The following is a 16,114-nucleotide window of genomic DNA, read 5'->3' as shown; positions in this document are numbered from 1 at the left end:
TTCTTCCCCTCTGGCGAGAACCTTTACGCTCGTTTGTCAAATTTGATTATTTTCATTAGACGCACAACACGTTTTTCGACTTGTCTTCAAACGGTCCCATTCCCGATCAGTTGGAAGATACAAGATTATAACAGATGTGTTTCTCTGATGTTTTTTCTCTATCATCATATAACAACCCGGCCACTGGCCGGAATTTCAACTGAATTGTGGTACAATTATATCAAGATTTGTTACAAATAACATAATTATTCATTTTTGTTACATGCACCGATTTTTAATAAAGGAGATTGTAACATAATTAAAACAAAATCATTTATAATAACAAAAGGTGTTTTAAATTTGATTCAATTTTAAACATAATTATAACACAATTTATTATATAAAATTGAGAGCAATTGCTTGTAACAAATTATGTTATAATTTAGTTATGAAAAATAAAAAATGAGCTATATTTTCATTTCATTTGAAACATAATGAGTAACATTTTCGTTTAAATTATAACATATTTTGTTTCAATTTTGTTTAGTGTAGAGTAATTTGTGTCATTTTTTTTTTGTTGTTTTAACTACTAACCAAAATTATGAAACATTTTGTTAGAAAAAACGCACCAACTGAGTGACAAAATCTGTTGTTATAATCTGGTCGGGTATGTGAAAATGTCATGTAAAAATATAACACGTGTTGTAAAACATGTTACGAGTTACGAAACATGTAACAATTTAAAAACAAAGCCTTCTTATTAAAAAAAATGTACAAACTTCAGCTATTTTCAACTGTTGTTGAAAGAGTTGTGTTATAATCTGGTTATGTGATTCTGATCGGGTTGCTCTGCATCAGCATTTTGGCGGCTGGAGCACTTGAAGACTAAGGGTTTCGGGACAGCAGTTTGTCTTATTCTTCATTTGATTGGTGGATATCAAGCGAGCGCGCGTGGAGACACAGGTCAGTGGAAGAAGCTCGAAGCCGAAGCGAGTGATGGAATGGAAGCGCAAGGACAACGGTTTGCAATTCTTTTCTCTTGTTGCCGGATCGTGCCGACGAAGAAATTTTCTATTTGGCAGCTCACTTCTACCCGGAAAGGCACCTCCGGCGATGCGATGGGTTGTGAGGTGTACTCGGAAAGGATGATGACGATGTATCTCTACAGAATAGAGTTAGTAAGATAATGAATAAAAGTGGATTGTTGAAATGAGGGGCTTAGCGAGTCTGAGCCAATGGAAAATCGTTTAGAAACGAAACTAAATTTATCATCGACACTTAAATAAGATTTTTTTTAAATTGAGATTAGATAAACTCAAATGAAGAAAAGCGTCGCTTTATCATATATTGATGAATCAGTTGTGGAAAATTTTGTCTCATAATAGAACTAAGAGACTCCCTTTGCCTAGTTGTAATGTCCGCGACTACAAACCAAAGTCATGCTGAAGGTTTTTGGGTTCGACTCCCGGTCGGGCCAGGATAGTTTGGCAATGAAAATTTATTGGGCACCCTTGGGCAATACTCAGTTTGATACACGATTTACAAATGCAAAAATGTTCACCATTGCAATGAAGATGCTCATTTAATAACTGTGTAAGTGCTGGAAGCTGTAATAGTAGTTTACGGAACAAGTTGCAGAATGATGATTTTTACAGCACGAGTCGTAAATTTATCCTACGAGGCTTGCCGAGTAGGATAATTACGACGAGTGCTGTAAAAATCGAGTTCTGCAACGAGTTACGTACAACATTTTTTGCAATTTCGTAAGACCACTTAAGGGTATCAGAAATTATATCGGAATACATTCGCCATTATTTTACAATTTCTGAAAAATTGTTGTGTTGTTAATCATTACGCAACTCAAAACAGTTGCGTAATGAGAAAGCGTTGCGTAATGAATCATTACAGCACTGTTTTCAGTTGCGTAATGACTATTCCCGCACTGCATACTTCAGTGCAGGAAAGTAGGCAGTTTCATGACAGATTGGCGTGAGGAAAAACAGCCTATTACGATGAGAAATTGCAAAAAGGTCCTTTACAATTATGAAGTAATGCCTAGGAAAAGCAGAAGGAAAAAAAGAAAGAGGAATTACTAGGAAATCTTAGATACATCATAGAGAGACTACTGCACGCATTGTTGAAAAAAATAGGAAATTTTTTTTAGATGGAATGCTGGACGAAATTTCTGAAGGAATGCTGGACGATTCCTTTGAAAAATTTCGGCAGGAATTCAAAGAGAAACTCCTCAAAGACAATCTGGATGAATTTTTGAAGTAATACAGGGATACAATAAAAATAAAATCTCATCAAGTCTTTTTTGATAATAGAAGGAAAATTTAGGAAGGAATTGAGAATCACTCCTAAAATTTTCGTAGGAATCTAAACCGAAAAATCTAAAGCTAAAAAGGAATCTAAAGTAAACCGGAGCATACAGTTTGTGAATTTACATGCTTTATCCGCTTTCTTGAATTATAAATAAGTGTATTGGAAATATTTTTTGAGAACCATTTGCACACTGTGAACAGCAATATTTTGTTTATCGTTAGCTAAATTATTGATAGACGTGAAAATAGATAGAACGGTTGTGCTCAGTTCATTTTTAATCAGCATTGGCGTAGGAACAGAGGGAGTCGTCCAGTCCCCTCTCCCCCTCGAATTTTGGATATATTTCATCCCATAATGTATAACATAAATTAAAAGAAAATAATAGTTTACATGATTTTAAAGTGAAGAAAAATTTTCTGAATCAATTGACAAATATTCTACTGTAGTTACGTTTTTTTTTTATTTTGTTCAACAAAAAAGGGAAAACCACGCTTGTCGAACTGACTTCGGTGAATTGTATGATCATCGCAAGATCAATCGTCCGGCTGTCGCACGACATCTTCACTACAAAAAATGTGAAACTTAAAAGTATCAGTATTTTGGAAATTCGGTTCCTTAAATTCGTATTTTCTGAATAGTGCAAACAATACTATTTCAAATGTTTTTGCATAGACCAGCATATTTTTAGAGGGTGCCCTGATCGAGGTGTCCGGTGAGGATGATTGCTCTCATAAGGATTCTTTAATTGAATTCATGAATTATAATTCGTATCATTTCCGACTATATTAATTGATAAAAAAAGCTCTCGGCAAATTAATACATAGACAAAATTACTAAAGGAACTTCTTAGACATGAGATAGCTGGAATAATTGGCGAAAAACAAGGCCTAATTCATAACACATCTCCTTAAGGAATTTTAAACTGGTTTAGGCTTTTAAGAAAAGTTTAAAAAAATCAGCCATTGTTTTTTTAATCCAGCAAAATGTTCTTTCTTTTAATTCGCTTTAATTTTTTTTAAATAATTTCGCATGAATAGACTTATTGCTTAAATTCTAAACTAAGTTTTACCAAGAAAAACAATAATATCGAATAGTGGCATTATACTTTTGCTGCAAATCTCTTAGAAATTAGTCAAATAATATTGTGCGATTTGTTCATGTTCAAGGTGATCCCGAAATGTATTTCCAGATTTATCTAAAAACAACCTAATATTTCAAAAATTCAAACTTTGCCTTAGTAAATTCCTTCATATAGTTTCTCAAAAAAATTATTAAGAAGGTTTTTGGCGAAGTTCATCAGAAGTCCTTCAGAAATATTTTCAAAATACAATATCAATCGCGTCACAAATTCTCCTTTGTTTTTTTTTTCTGTAAATTCTGCTTCTAATCCCCGAGTTATACAGAATTAATCTACCAAAAGTATTTTTGGAGTGTCTTTTGGCTTCGAATCTTTAGAGGAAATGTATTGAAAAATCCCAGGCATACTTTTGCTTCCGAAATTAGCAAAGCATAAGGATGGGAGCAGGAGCCTTCCTTAGTCGAGTGGTTAGAGTCCGCAGCTATAAAGCACAGCCATGCTGAAGATGTCTGGGTTCGATTCCCGATCGGTCCAAGATCTTTTTGAAATGGAAATTTCCTTGACTTCCCTGAGCATAGAGTATCATCCTATCTGCCACACGATATACGAATGCTCATAATAACATTAAGCTGAAAAGCAGACTCTGTCCCATGGGGACGTAATGCAAATAACAAGAAGAAGAAGGATGGTTTCGGAGCTGAACTCGACATTTGTGGCCATAGAGAGGTGCCGGCATTAAAAGCTGGGGAACGATTTTTACAAGATTTAGTAAATTTGTTTGCATCGCGGATGATATGGACAATGTCGAATCTTAATATCGATTAATATTACTAAAGAAGGTAGCAGACCTGTACACGCGCCTGACACGCGAGACGGTAAACGTTGAACTGGCGGTAAATGAGTTCAAGACAAAGTACCGTTTTGATTCATATTACGGACACTTAAGGCCTGAGTGCAGTATAGCCGATCGAAAAGCATATAAATTGAAGCATAATATATGATACCTCTGCGTTATCAAGCTTTCAAAACACTAATCTTTGGAATGGCGGCTGAAGATTCAGATTTCACAGCATGCACAGCATTACCTGAAATAAATAGAAATTAGTGATATTTCCATGATTCTTATTCCGGACGCAACCTATGGTTAAATTAAAAATAAAACTTTTCCATCCGTTAGAGCAACGTCAAAACTAATCGCGCATTATGAATTTTCATGGATTGCTATTGAAAATTCATATTAAAACGTGCCTGAAAGTTGTGAACTTTTGAACGGTAAATTTTGAAACATTTCAAGTGAAACCTTTCCCATACAAAGTAGAGTGTCCGGAATTTGAAGCTGTCTGGAATTTGAATCAGGACGGTACATTCTAACAGGTGGAGCCCAGCGCGATAAGGCTTGTCTAGGTAGTAGACGAGGATTCGTTCGAGGTGGTCGACGAGTTCGTCTACTGCTGACGGCCGATAGTGACGTTAGCCGTGAATTATGGTGGCGCATCATTAGTGGAAGTCGGGCCAAATATGGCCTCCACTAGAAGCATCGGTCATAAAAATGGCACACCCGCACCAAATGTACCATGTACAAAACGCTTATAAGCAGTCCTCTACGGGCATCAAACTTTGACGATGCTCGACGAGGACTTGCAAGTACTTGGAGTCTTTGAATGCCGGGTGCTTAGGACGATCTTTGGCGGTGTGCTTGCACGGATAAAAATCTGATCCCCAAACCATGATTTACAAATTATGAAATTCATAAATTGGTTAGGTCATAATATCAGGATCACAAATCATGGTTCCTGGAGTCATAATCATGATTCCTCATAACCGTAACATCCAGTGTGAAAACACTGAGCGGCGCACTTTGCTTCATTTCTTTCGTATCGATCACTCTGGATTCAAGATGACAAAACGGTCGAGTGGTAGAGTATGTGGCTTACAATCGGAAGGTTCTTGGCTCGAATCTCAATGTATGCTATTTTTAACTTTTTTTTTATTTTGTCGATCATAAACGGATGCGCGACTCAGCATTTTTGGCATTTGAATCATGATTCCGAGCAATCAGCTTCGAAAACCTAACGCGTGTGTTGCGTTACGGCAATCTGACTCATGATATCATGAGTCCAAATCATGGTGTATTTTCATAAGACGAAAACACGCTGGAATCATGATATCATGAGTCATAATCTTGTTTTTGGATTCTAATTTCTACCCGTGTGGGAACGATGTGTGGCGGCGAAGAATGGAACCATGAGCTCGCCCAATGCTACGGTAAACACAGTATGGCCAAAGCTGGAAGGATACGATGGGCAGAGCATGTTGCAAGAATGCCGGACAGCAACCCTGCAAAGATGGTGTTCGCTTTGAATCCGGTTGGTACAAGAAGGCGTGGAGCGCAGCGAACTAGGTAGGCGTATCAAGTGCCCAACGATTTGGCGAGCATGGGGCAGAACCGAGAATCCCAAAACGTATAATGTCAAAACGTCGAAAGGACAAACGCCGAAGGGACAACACGTCGAATGGACAAATTAAATTAAATTGTTATTAAAGATCAAAAATACCTCTGCATCATCATGGGTAACTTGGGAAAGAGTTTTTGTTAACAGAAAGGAATCAGAAGTACACAATCAGGATTCATCTTAATAAGGGATGCGATTCATGTAACTTCAAAATATCTTCCATTTAGATAGATGTAAATTGAATATGAGATATGTCGGAGACGAACCATTTAAAAATTTAAATAAAATAATCAAGATATGACTCAGGCTGAAAACGCCATCAATTCTTGTATTGAATCAATAGAAGTTTTTTTTAGTAATTGAAAAACATGAACGGAAATAGGAGCACTGGTGAATTGTGTGCTGTTATCCGAGACCAAAGTATTCGGATTGCCGAAACGGGAAAACGTATTACGCAGCTGATTCAACGTCGCAGTCGTGGTGACCAATTGGAAGATTTCGGGCCATAGACATCCACAATGACGAAATAGTAGTACCCATCGACTGGGCCAGCAAAATCGATGTGGACACGTTGCCATGGCTTCCCTGCGAGGGGCCTCGATTCCAGGGTTGCTTTCGTCAGAGATTTTGCTGCTTCAATGCACGTGGTGCACTGACGAACAAATTGCGCTGCATCGTTGTCCACATTAGGCCAGTAGATGTGACGACGGGCCAGAGATTTCATCAGGTGTCCTGGGTGTCCACGATGTAGCTGTCGAATAATCCGTTTGCGGAATTTGAGTGGCACGACGATTTCATCGCCGAACATGACACAGTGGTCAACGATTTGAAGTCCATCTCGTCTTGCGAAGTACTTCTTGACGTCAGGATCTTCAATTTGCTTCACATGGGCCGGCCACCCTTCTTGAAGGAAATTCACCACTGGAGAACTGGACCTCTTTGCGTTTCAGCCACTACCATCTGATGCGTTGCTTCAGATTCGACGTGCACGGCCGCTGTCACGAAATCTTCATCTGGTCTACGATGTGCTGACATCAGTCGGGACAGGAAATCCGCGTAGCCGAAGTTCGTTGTCGAAACGTGCTTGATGTCGAAGTCGTACAGCAGGAGTTTCAAGGCCCAGCGTTGCAAGCGGTTGTGTATACCTAAATCCCCATCTTTAACATTGCAATTCCAAAATGTGAAGTAAAATTTGAATCCGTGATTATAGACGATGATCTTAAACTCTTGATCCGTCTTAAAAACGTGAGGAGAAGGCGATTTCAACGCACTCGTGATCCGGCTACGAAAATTATATGGCAGGATTTGCAGAAAGAAATCAAGAAACGTTTTGCAGATTTAAGAAACAAAAATTTTGAAAATAAAATTTCTCAATTGGACCCCGGCTCTAAGCCCTTTTGGAAATTATCTAAAATCTTGAAAAAACCTCAGAAGCCAATACCGGCATTGAAAGAGGAAAACAAATTATTACTAACTAATTGCGAAAAAGCTCAAAAACTTGCTATGCAGTTTGAAAGTGCGCACAATTTTAATTTAGGACTTACTAGTCCAATTGAAAATGCAGTTACTCAGGAGTTTGAAAATATTCTCAATCAAGAGAACGTTTTCGAAAATGCCTGGGAGACTGATTTGGAAGAAGTGAGAACTATTATTAAAAAATTCAAAAATATGAAAGCTCCTGGCGATGATGGAATTTTCTACATCCTCATCAAGAAACTTCCAGAAAGTAGCTTATCATTTTTAGTTGATATATATAACAAATGTTTTCAATTAGCATATTTTCCTGTCAAATGGAAAAATGCTAAGGTTGTTCCAATTTTAAAACCAGACAAAAATCCTGCAGAAGCTTCTAGCTATCGTCCAATCAGTTTGCTTTCCTCCATCAGTAAACTTTTTGAAAAGGTTATTTTGAACAGAATGATGGCCCACATCAACGAAAATTCAATTTTAGCCAATGAACAGTTCGGATTCCGTCATGGACATTCGACCACTCATCAACTTTTACGTGTAACAAATTTGATCCGTTCCAACAAATCTGAAGGCTATTCTGCTGGTCTTGCTCTTCTAGACATAGAAAAAGCATTCGACAGTGTTTGGCATGAAGGTTTGATCGTAAAATAGAAAAACTTTAATTTTCCAACATATATTGTTAGAATAATTCAAAGTTATCTGTCAAATCATACACTTCAGGTTAATTATCAGATCTCCAGATCTGAAAGACTTCCTGTAAGAGCTGGTGTTCCCCAAGGCAGCATTTTGGGACCAATATTATACAATATTTTCACATCTGACTTACCTGAGTTACCTCAGGGATGTCAAAAATCTTTGTTTGCGGATGACACAGGCCTCTCCGCCAAAGGACGAAGCCTGCGTGTCATCTGTAGTCGATTGCAAAAAGTTTGGATATTTTTTCTTCATACTTGCAAAAATGGAAGATTTCTCCTCAAAACTCAACTAATAATATTCCCACATAAACCAAAAGCTCTTTATTTGAAACCTTCAAGTAGACATGTTGTCACGATGAGAGGGGTTCCAATACATTGGTCAGATGAAGTTAAGTATCTAGGGCTCATGCTAGATAAGAATTTAACTTTCAAAAATCACATTGAGGGCATTCAAGCCAAATGTAACAAATATGTAAAATGTCTCTATCCCCTTATTAATAGAAAATCAAAACTTTGTCTTAAGAACAAGCTGTTGATATTCAAACAAATTTTCAGGCCAGCCATGTTGTATGCTGTACCAATATGGACTAGCTGTTGTAATACCAGGAAGAAAGCTATGCAGAGAATTCAAAATAAAATTTTGAAAATGATTCTGAGGCTTCCTCCCTGGTATAGTACCAATGAGTTACATAGAATATCCAATGTTGAAATATTGGAACAAATGTCAAATACAATCATACATAATTTCAGGCAAAAATCGTTACAATCTTCTATTGCCCCGATTAATGCGTTATATGTTTAGGTTAAGTTAGGTTAAGTATATTCAAAGCGTTTTTTCTCTTATAAGCAGGTGAAATCAACTCACCTGTAAAAAATCTGAACTGCTACGGCAAATGAAATGTAATATGTTGTTAACAAAATGTTAATAAAATCTTAGATTTGTTTAACCAAATTAGGATGATAGTGTTGTCTAATAACACAGAACACCTAGATATAAGAAATAATGAATGTAATGTTTGGAATGATACTAATAAAGAAATTAAAAAAAAATCCCCATCTTTGAACCGAATCGTGTCCACGTACTTGTTGTGCTAAGGTGTGCTTAGCTTGCGAAGAAGCAACCTCGTCCAGAGATTGGTCATCCTGCGTGATGACATCATCATCCTTACGTACCAGCTATCGAAGAAAACGCCTCCGTCCGGATCGTACTGGAAATCCTGGATTCCGATTGTCAATGACTCGATGATCTTCTCGCTGCCAGGTTTTTGATCTGTTGCTGCTGCCGCGCGATAAAATTGGTGAGCTGCTGCATTCAGATTCGCGTGTGCTATTTTCTTGATTGGTACTTGAGTGAAAAAAAAAAAAAATCTTGAGGATCTTCGAGTTGCTTCCAAACTTTTTCTCGTCACCAGCTGTTATAGCCGTAACCTGGGATGGAGGCACCGATACTACACTCGAAATATAAGACAACGTTATTTTGAACTGCAAGATAACTCCAGCTTGCCAACAACAATCAAGGCAGGCTTCGAGAAAATCGGTAGTTTCCTTTTGTTGTGCACCTTCGATCTTTCCTGACAAACATGAAAAAAGGGCCACAGTTTTCTATGCACTAAATATTCATTTTCATTGGAAAAAGTAGAACGATGCGTTTTTCAATGCTTTATGTTCAATCAGATTAAATGATGCTCACGTGACATTACTTGCGTTATGTGCATGAATTGCTTTTCGTTCGATTTTTATCACTTTTGAAGAAATACGAAAATGTGTTTTAATCAGTTACGCGCTTTTTTCATGTTAGTCCAATGTTTGAGATCTGGGCTCACAGTGACAGTTCGTGACAGCGGAATCTCGGCTCACTATGACGTACAGAAATTTTGTATTGGTTTCTCCCTCCCAGGCCGTAACCAAGTCCAAAAGTCGTTACCAAGGAAAAGACGATGTTGGTACGAGCTAATGTTTAATTGAACTTGCTTTGTTGGTAGTTAGCTTACAGATGACAAATATATTTCTAATTTGCAGTTACGGCCTACTATAATCATTTCATACCAGGCTATGCCTGCTACACTACGCTAGGATTTTTATCCTATTTTATTTTTATATCAAAAATTCCTCCGATAACTGGATTCTTCCAATATGTACATTTATTAATGTTTGGCCTTTACTGGCATATACCAGATTTGCTGGTGTGTCTGAAACATACTTTTGGGAACTTGTAATTAGATGACGCAGTGTGTTTGTTTGACAAAATGAGACATGAATTTGCGAAAAAAAACTTCTCACTAGAACGCGTAATTTTTCGCAAATTAATGTCTCAATTTGTCAAACAAACACACCGTGTCTTCTGATTACAAGTTCCCAAAAGTATCTTCCAATGTATATTTCAGAAATGTTTGACATTCTTGTAAGTATGGTTTATTGACAAATGTTTGCAAGAAACTGTTGTAATTATCTACGGGGATGTTACCAATAGAATATTTCGAGAAAAAGCTGGAGCAATTTCAACACTAATATCTTGTAAATTTCCTGCGGAATGTAAGGAAGGTATACAGTTAAAATCAGTGGAAGCATTTATGAAACAATTTCTGAAGGGATTCCTAAGAAAACCTAGAAGAATTTTTGATAGTTTTAGGAACTTTTGCTCCAAACTGCAAAAGACCGAGCAGCAACGCAGCAAAGCCAAAAAATCAGTGCATAAACTCTTGAATCACGGTAAAAAGAAGCAAGGTATTATACTCCTAAAAATGACTTTTGGAAGTGACGTCATTCCTATCGCAAACTCGAAGGAGTGCAAAAGAAAGCAAGGTCTGCTCTCCTTAACTGTCCTTAAGGCCTCATGCTCGACGATAGGAATGACGACACATGTTTTGATGGAAAATCGTTGTTTACACGTGGGAATAGCCCAATAAACATTTTTGTGTAATAAAAGTTGAACAAACCACTCTCAAGTACATTTCAGCTGAATAATCTGTTATTCAGCTACAAATGTTACTTGGGAGCCTACCTTGTTCTGTCTACCGTGCCTCGAACTATTTCCTGGAGGGAATCACTGGACAAAATTCTACAGTTGTTTTCTGCAAGAATGCCTCCAAAGATTCTTGCAGAAATTTTATCAAGAATCGTTCTGGGATTCATCCAGGTTTTGTTTGCAAGAATGCTAAATAAAGGATTTCTTTTGAGATCTTTGCAGGATTTTACGTAGTGATTTCTGTAAAGATATATTTAGTCAAAAATGTGGTTGTTATGCTGATAACACTGAGTTCAGGTAATGTGGTTCCCAGTCGTGTCATAGAATTATTCTAGCGAATGGTCTTTTCAGGAATAAAGGTTTTGAGTTCAGTCGAAAATTGATCAGGGAAAATTGATAAAATCTCAACCAATAATCTGCATTAAACAATTAAAAATCAAATTCTTTCTAAGATTTGACCTACCAGCTAAAATACTAAATCAAGGAGAGTTTTGAAATTGAATTGCCATATCGTAAGTTGGTAAGAAAATTTACCATCATCTATATAGCTATTTACCATTAAAAATACAAAGCGCATCAGTGAACCCCTCGGTCCGTAATTGGTGCACGTCTGGACTGAGTGATGAGATTTATTCGCTTCCAAAAGGCAACTTTGTATAACTAAGCACTGCGGAGGAAAATCCTTCCCATACACGGAACAGACATTTTTCTTTGCTCCGTCATCTTCATGGTTGCTCAGAGCAGTAGAGGAAGGCATTTCAAAATGCCACCATGATCATTTGAATTAGAATTTCCGAAAGGTTCATGTTTTGGTTGGGATTCGCGTAGTTTAGGTAGAGCATCCAGCAAAGTATTTGCCCAACAGTCGCAAATCTAGACGACAATCCCTGAGAAGATAACACAACTTGGAATCCAAAATTCCCATCTCACTCTTTCTCGACGATACATTTTGACCCACAATCTCCTGTCGAACCGCATGTGATGATGATGGAATGGCAGGCAAACCAGACGGTAACTCACTCGACCGAACGGCTGAAAGGTTTGGCATGTCAATTAGGATGGTTGAAAATTACTTCATGGAGGAAACCCCTTCGCGCCCTGGAGGGTAATGGGTTCTGTTGTGTTGTTTCGAATAAATGAACCTGACGCAGCAACACGAGCGTGATCAAAGAATAGCTACTAGTATGGAAAAAGTTGTGGCTGATTCCATGCATGTCTTGAAAATCAGTAAGTTTATTTCCGCTTCTCATGGATTACATTTGATGCCATCTACATTGGGTTCATGTGCGACGAATTCCCTCCCATCGAGGACCAGTTTGAAGATTGCCAGCAGGTCGACCAGGTCCGAGCAGCGAACGGGATTGTGCTGGATGCCGAAGTTTTGGAGGCTTTTGTTACGTTTCAGATGATTGGCGTTGACATAAGGAATTTGGTTTCCGTGAAGCAGAAGCGTACGAAGATATTTGAGTGGTACGAATACCAGGTAGTTGATTTCGCTGATGTCGTTGTATGATAGATCGATTTCATCGATGAGGTCGTACTTGCGGATTGAGAATGTTCCGAATTCAACGTGGGAGATTCGATTGTGGCGCAGGTTGATGAAGTTCGCTGAAGACAAATCGGAAAAGATCCCTATGGGGAGGTGTGAAATGTCATTGTGCGATAAATCCAGGGTTGTTAAAAAATCAAGTCCACGGAACATATCCAGAGGGACTCCAGCAAAGGTAAAATTCATGTGTGACATTATCAAAGTGTGCAACGTTGTAAGACTCTTCAAAAAGTTGAAGTTCCTTAGCTGTCTATTGTTGGATAGAATCAGTGTTCCTAGTTCTGATTTATTGTAAAACGCTGATGGACTGATGCCGATGAGTTTGTTATCGCTAAGATCCACCATATGTACGATCATAAACGATTCTTTTTCAATGATTGAAATGTTATTACTCGCCAGGTTGATTGTCAAATCGTGACGCGTCTCGACTTCAGGATCAATCGTACGTAGGTTAATGATGAATGCCCCTGAAGTTATCCTCGAAATGTAATTCTTACTAAGATCCAACTTCTCCAGCGATTCCAGCTTGTTGAATATCCCAACCGGGACGGACATAATTTTGTTATCACTCATGTTCAAGGTCTTCAGCACCTTCATCCCAGCAAATACATCCACATCAATGAAGTCCAAATCCAACTTCATGTCCGCCATCTGCAGATCCTCCAGTCCTGTCATTCTCTTCATGAAACTAAACTCCTTCAACAGTGGATTCCCGCTAACCACCAGTGTCAGGACTTCTTCCGGCCAATCGAAAGCCTTTGCAGATATATCACGCAACCGATTGTACGACAAATCCACATGTTTCACAGTGGAAAAAGTTTTCTCAATCACCCGTACCAAGTTGATTCCCTTGGCTTCGACCGATTTGATGAACGGAATTCGGGGCAAAGTGTGAAGATGACAGTCGAAGAACTCGATGATGTCACTGTGTTCTGCTCCGTATACCTCTTTGAAGCGATCGTCCTCAGATGCGTAGATGTTCTTGAGATAGCAAACTCGATTTTTCGTTTCGCAGTTGAGTTTGATGAGCGCCGCCGATGTAATCGCCTCAGTATTAACGATAAGAAACGCGATGAGTAGCAGCAAAACTGCTGCGATCCGTACTGGAATCATGCTGACGATGAACTGAATCGGGATAGAATTATTAGAACGAGAATTAAATGCTCGTTATCAATAATGTGTGTTTTTGTTCTCAGGATGATAACGAAAGAGCGGCTTGTTCTAAAAAGAGCATTCAGTTGCTAGGAATTTGCATGATTCGTTGCCAGTAAATGAAGTGGCATCTGTTTGTGAAGTTGATCGCTAGTATGATGTGTTCTAATTTGATATACACATTGCACACCATTTAAGCATGCTATTATTTTTGGTCACAATTCTGCTGTCAAAGTTCAGATCGAGAACAGTAGTTGAAGATATTTTTTTATGGGATGACTACACACATGAAATGAGTGAGGCAGGGCTGGATTTGCATATACTTTTTATCTGTCTTTTGTTCTGCATAGATGATGAGTCGCTTTGACACCTGAGGGAGAATACAATAAATCCCAGAGTGTTACTGCTCAAGGAGTGTACTTTGTTCGTGATGTTGGAAAATTATCCGTGCCGAAAAGTTTACCATACACATGAGATTGCCACTTCCTTAAATCTACATATTGTCAGAAATCTAGATAAAATTGAAAATATTAGCATTTGAATTAAGCATTCCATACAAATACGTTAGTAGTAATGTCCAAGATCATTGTATGAGGGCTGCATCTATTCGGTCGGTCATAGCCACCTCCCTCCATCCTCGACTCATGACCTACACTCTACTGCACCCCACGCTTTCCAGTTCCGACTGGATTCGAAGCGGACACCATCTTTACAGGGCTGTTGTCCTGTCAAGCGTCACCGAAGATCGTGCTTAGCACTCGGCGTTCGAAAACCCCAAGAGCTTGCAAATCCTCCTCGAGCATAGTCAACGTTTCATGCCCGTAGAGAACTAAAGGTCTTATGAGCGTAAGTTGGTGCGGGAGTGAATCTTTCTCAACTGCAGTTTCTTCTGGAGCGTGCTTACGACTTCCACACATAATGCGCCTTCGTATTTCCCGATTAACGTTGTTGTCAGTCGTCAGTAAAAATCCGAGGTAAACGAACTCATCAACCACCTCCAAGGTATCCTCGTCAATCGTGACACTGCTTCCTGGGGGGCCCTGTCGCGCTCAGTTCTGGCTACCAGCATGTACTACTCCTTGTTGCTTCGCGTTTCAAGCGGGTGAACAAATCTGCCACCGTTTCAAATTTTCGTCCAATAATATCCATGTCATTCGCGAAGCAGACAAATTGTTCCGATCTCGTGAAATCATACCTTGACTGTTGACTTCGGCTCTCCACATGTCACCTTCTAGCGCAATTTTGAACTGCAGGCACGAAAGTCCATCACATGATCTGGTCCGTTGTCGAGCGTCGATGAAACCTGCTTGATAACTTCCCACGAACTCCTTTGCTATAGGTGCTAGACGACAGAAGATAATTTGAGATAACACTTTGTAGGCGGCGTTTACGATGGTGATTGCACAATAATGTTCACACTCCAGTTTGTCGCCCTTTTTGTAGATGGGGCATATAACGCCTTGCTACCACTCCTCCAATAGCTGTTCCGTTTCCCAGATTCTGACTATTAGCCGATGCAGACAAGCGGCCAACCTGTCCGGGACCATCTTGATGAGTTCGGCTACGATACCATCCTTGCCAGCGGCCTTGTTGTTGTTGGGCTGGTGAATGGCATCCTTAACATCTCCCATCGTGGGAACTAGTTGATTTCCACAATCCGCAGTGCTGAGGTAGCTATCACCTTTGCTGCCTTGGCCTGTTATGGCTGTGTCCTCTGTGTTCGTCGTAGTGTTGCTCCCCGGCACATTTCAGCTCGCAGCATGTGGGATGCGTTATTTATTTTATACGTTATTAAAACATCATTCAGAACACAACTTTATTTTTTCTTCTATCTCTATACCAAAGCAATGACGTTATACATTGCCGTTCAAAATAATAATAAATGTAGAATTTTTAAAGTGAGCAATTCACAAATTAACGCCAATACAATGACGATTTCCAGCTCGTAAACCAAGTATTAGTTCGACCCCATCTTTAGGCTTAGTATATTTTGATCATCACATTTGTATTACCATAGGTATATTATGAATAACCATTACAAACACTTTTAACCGGCACTGTACACTTCTGGTAGGAGTCACCATGCTTCAGGCAGGCGTTTTAGACAAAAATTTAACACAATTTAATTGATTTCACGGAACACGAATTGCAATTGCGCATCTAATGAACGGCGCGTTAATTATCAATGAGTACAACACTCGGTATCACTGCAAATCTTACCCGGCACATGAAATATCACATCCCGGTCGGTTTCGGGGGATCTTCCTACGTCGGGGAACTCTCTGTCGGAGTAGGATGGATCCGCCGTCGGGGACCATTCGAGTAGAGCGCGAGATGATGGAGCGCTAAATGGCGCACGCGGCGCGACCGGAGTAGGCTAGATCCACCACCGGGGACTAGACCGAGTAGAACGCGACGTAGTACTGATTCTGGGTCGTTGAGGCGCCA

The 16,114-nt window shown here is 39.1% G+C and overlaps 1 protein-coding gene across 1 annotated transcript; it reads right to left on the bottom strand.

The window, feature by feature from the left end:
- Positions 1 to 12,130: 12,130 nt before the first annotated feature.
- On the bottom strand, positions 12,131 to 13,677 carry LOC5567663 (chaoptin). The gene has a single exon (XM_001657558.2). The coding sequence runs from the start codon at positions 13,625 to 13,627 to the stop codon at positions 12,212 to 12,214; it is 1,416 nt and encodes a 471-aa protein (XP_001657608.2). The 5' UTR covers positions 13,628 to 13,677; the 3' UTR covers positions 12,131 to 12,211.
- Between the last annotated feature and the right edge of the window lie 2,437 nt (positions 13,678 to 16,114).

This window comes from Aedes aegypti, chromosome 3, assembly GCF_002204515.2.
Source record: "Aedes aegypti strain LVP_AGWG chromosome 3, AaegL5.0 Primary Assembly, whole genome shotgun sequence".
NCBI lineage: Eukaryota > Metazoa > Arthropoda > Insecta > Diptera > Culicidae > Aedes > Aedes aegypti.
This window is presented reverse-complemented; position numbering and strand designations above follow the sequence as displayed.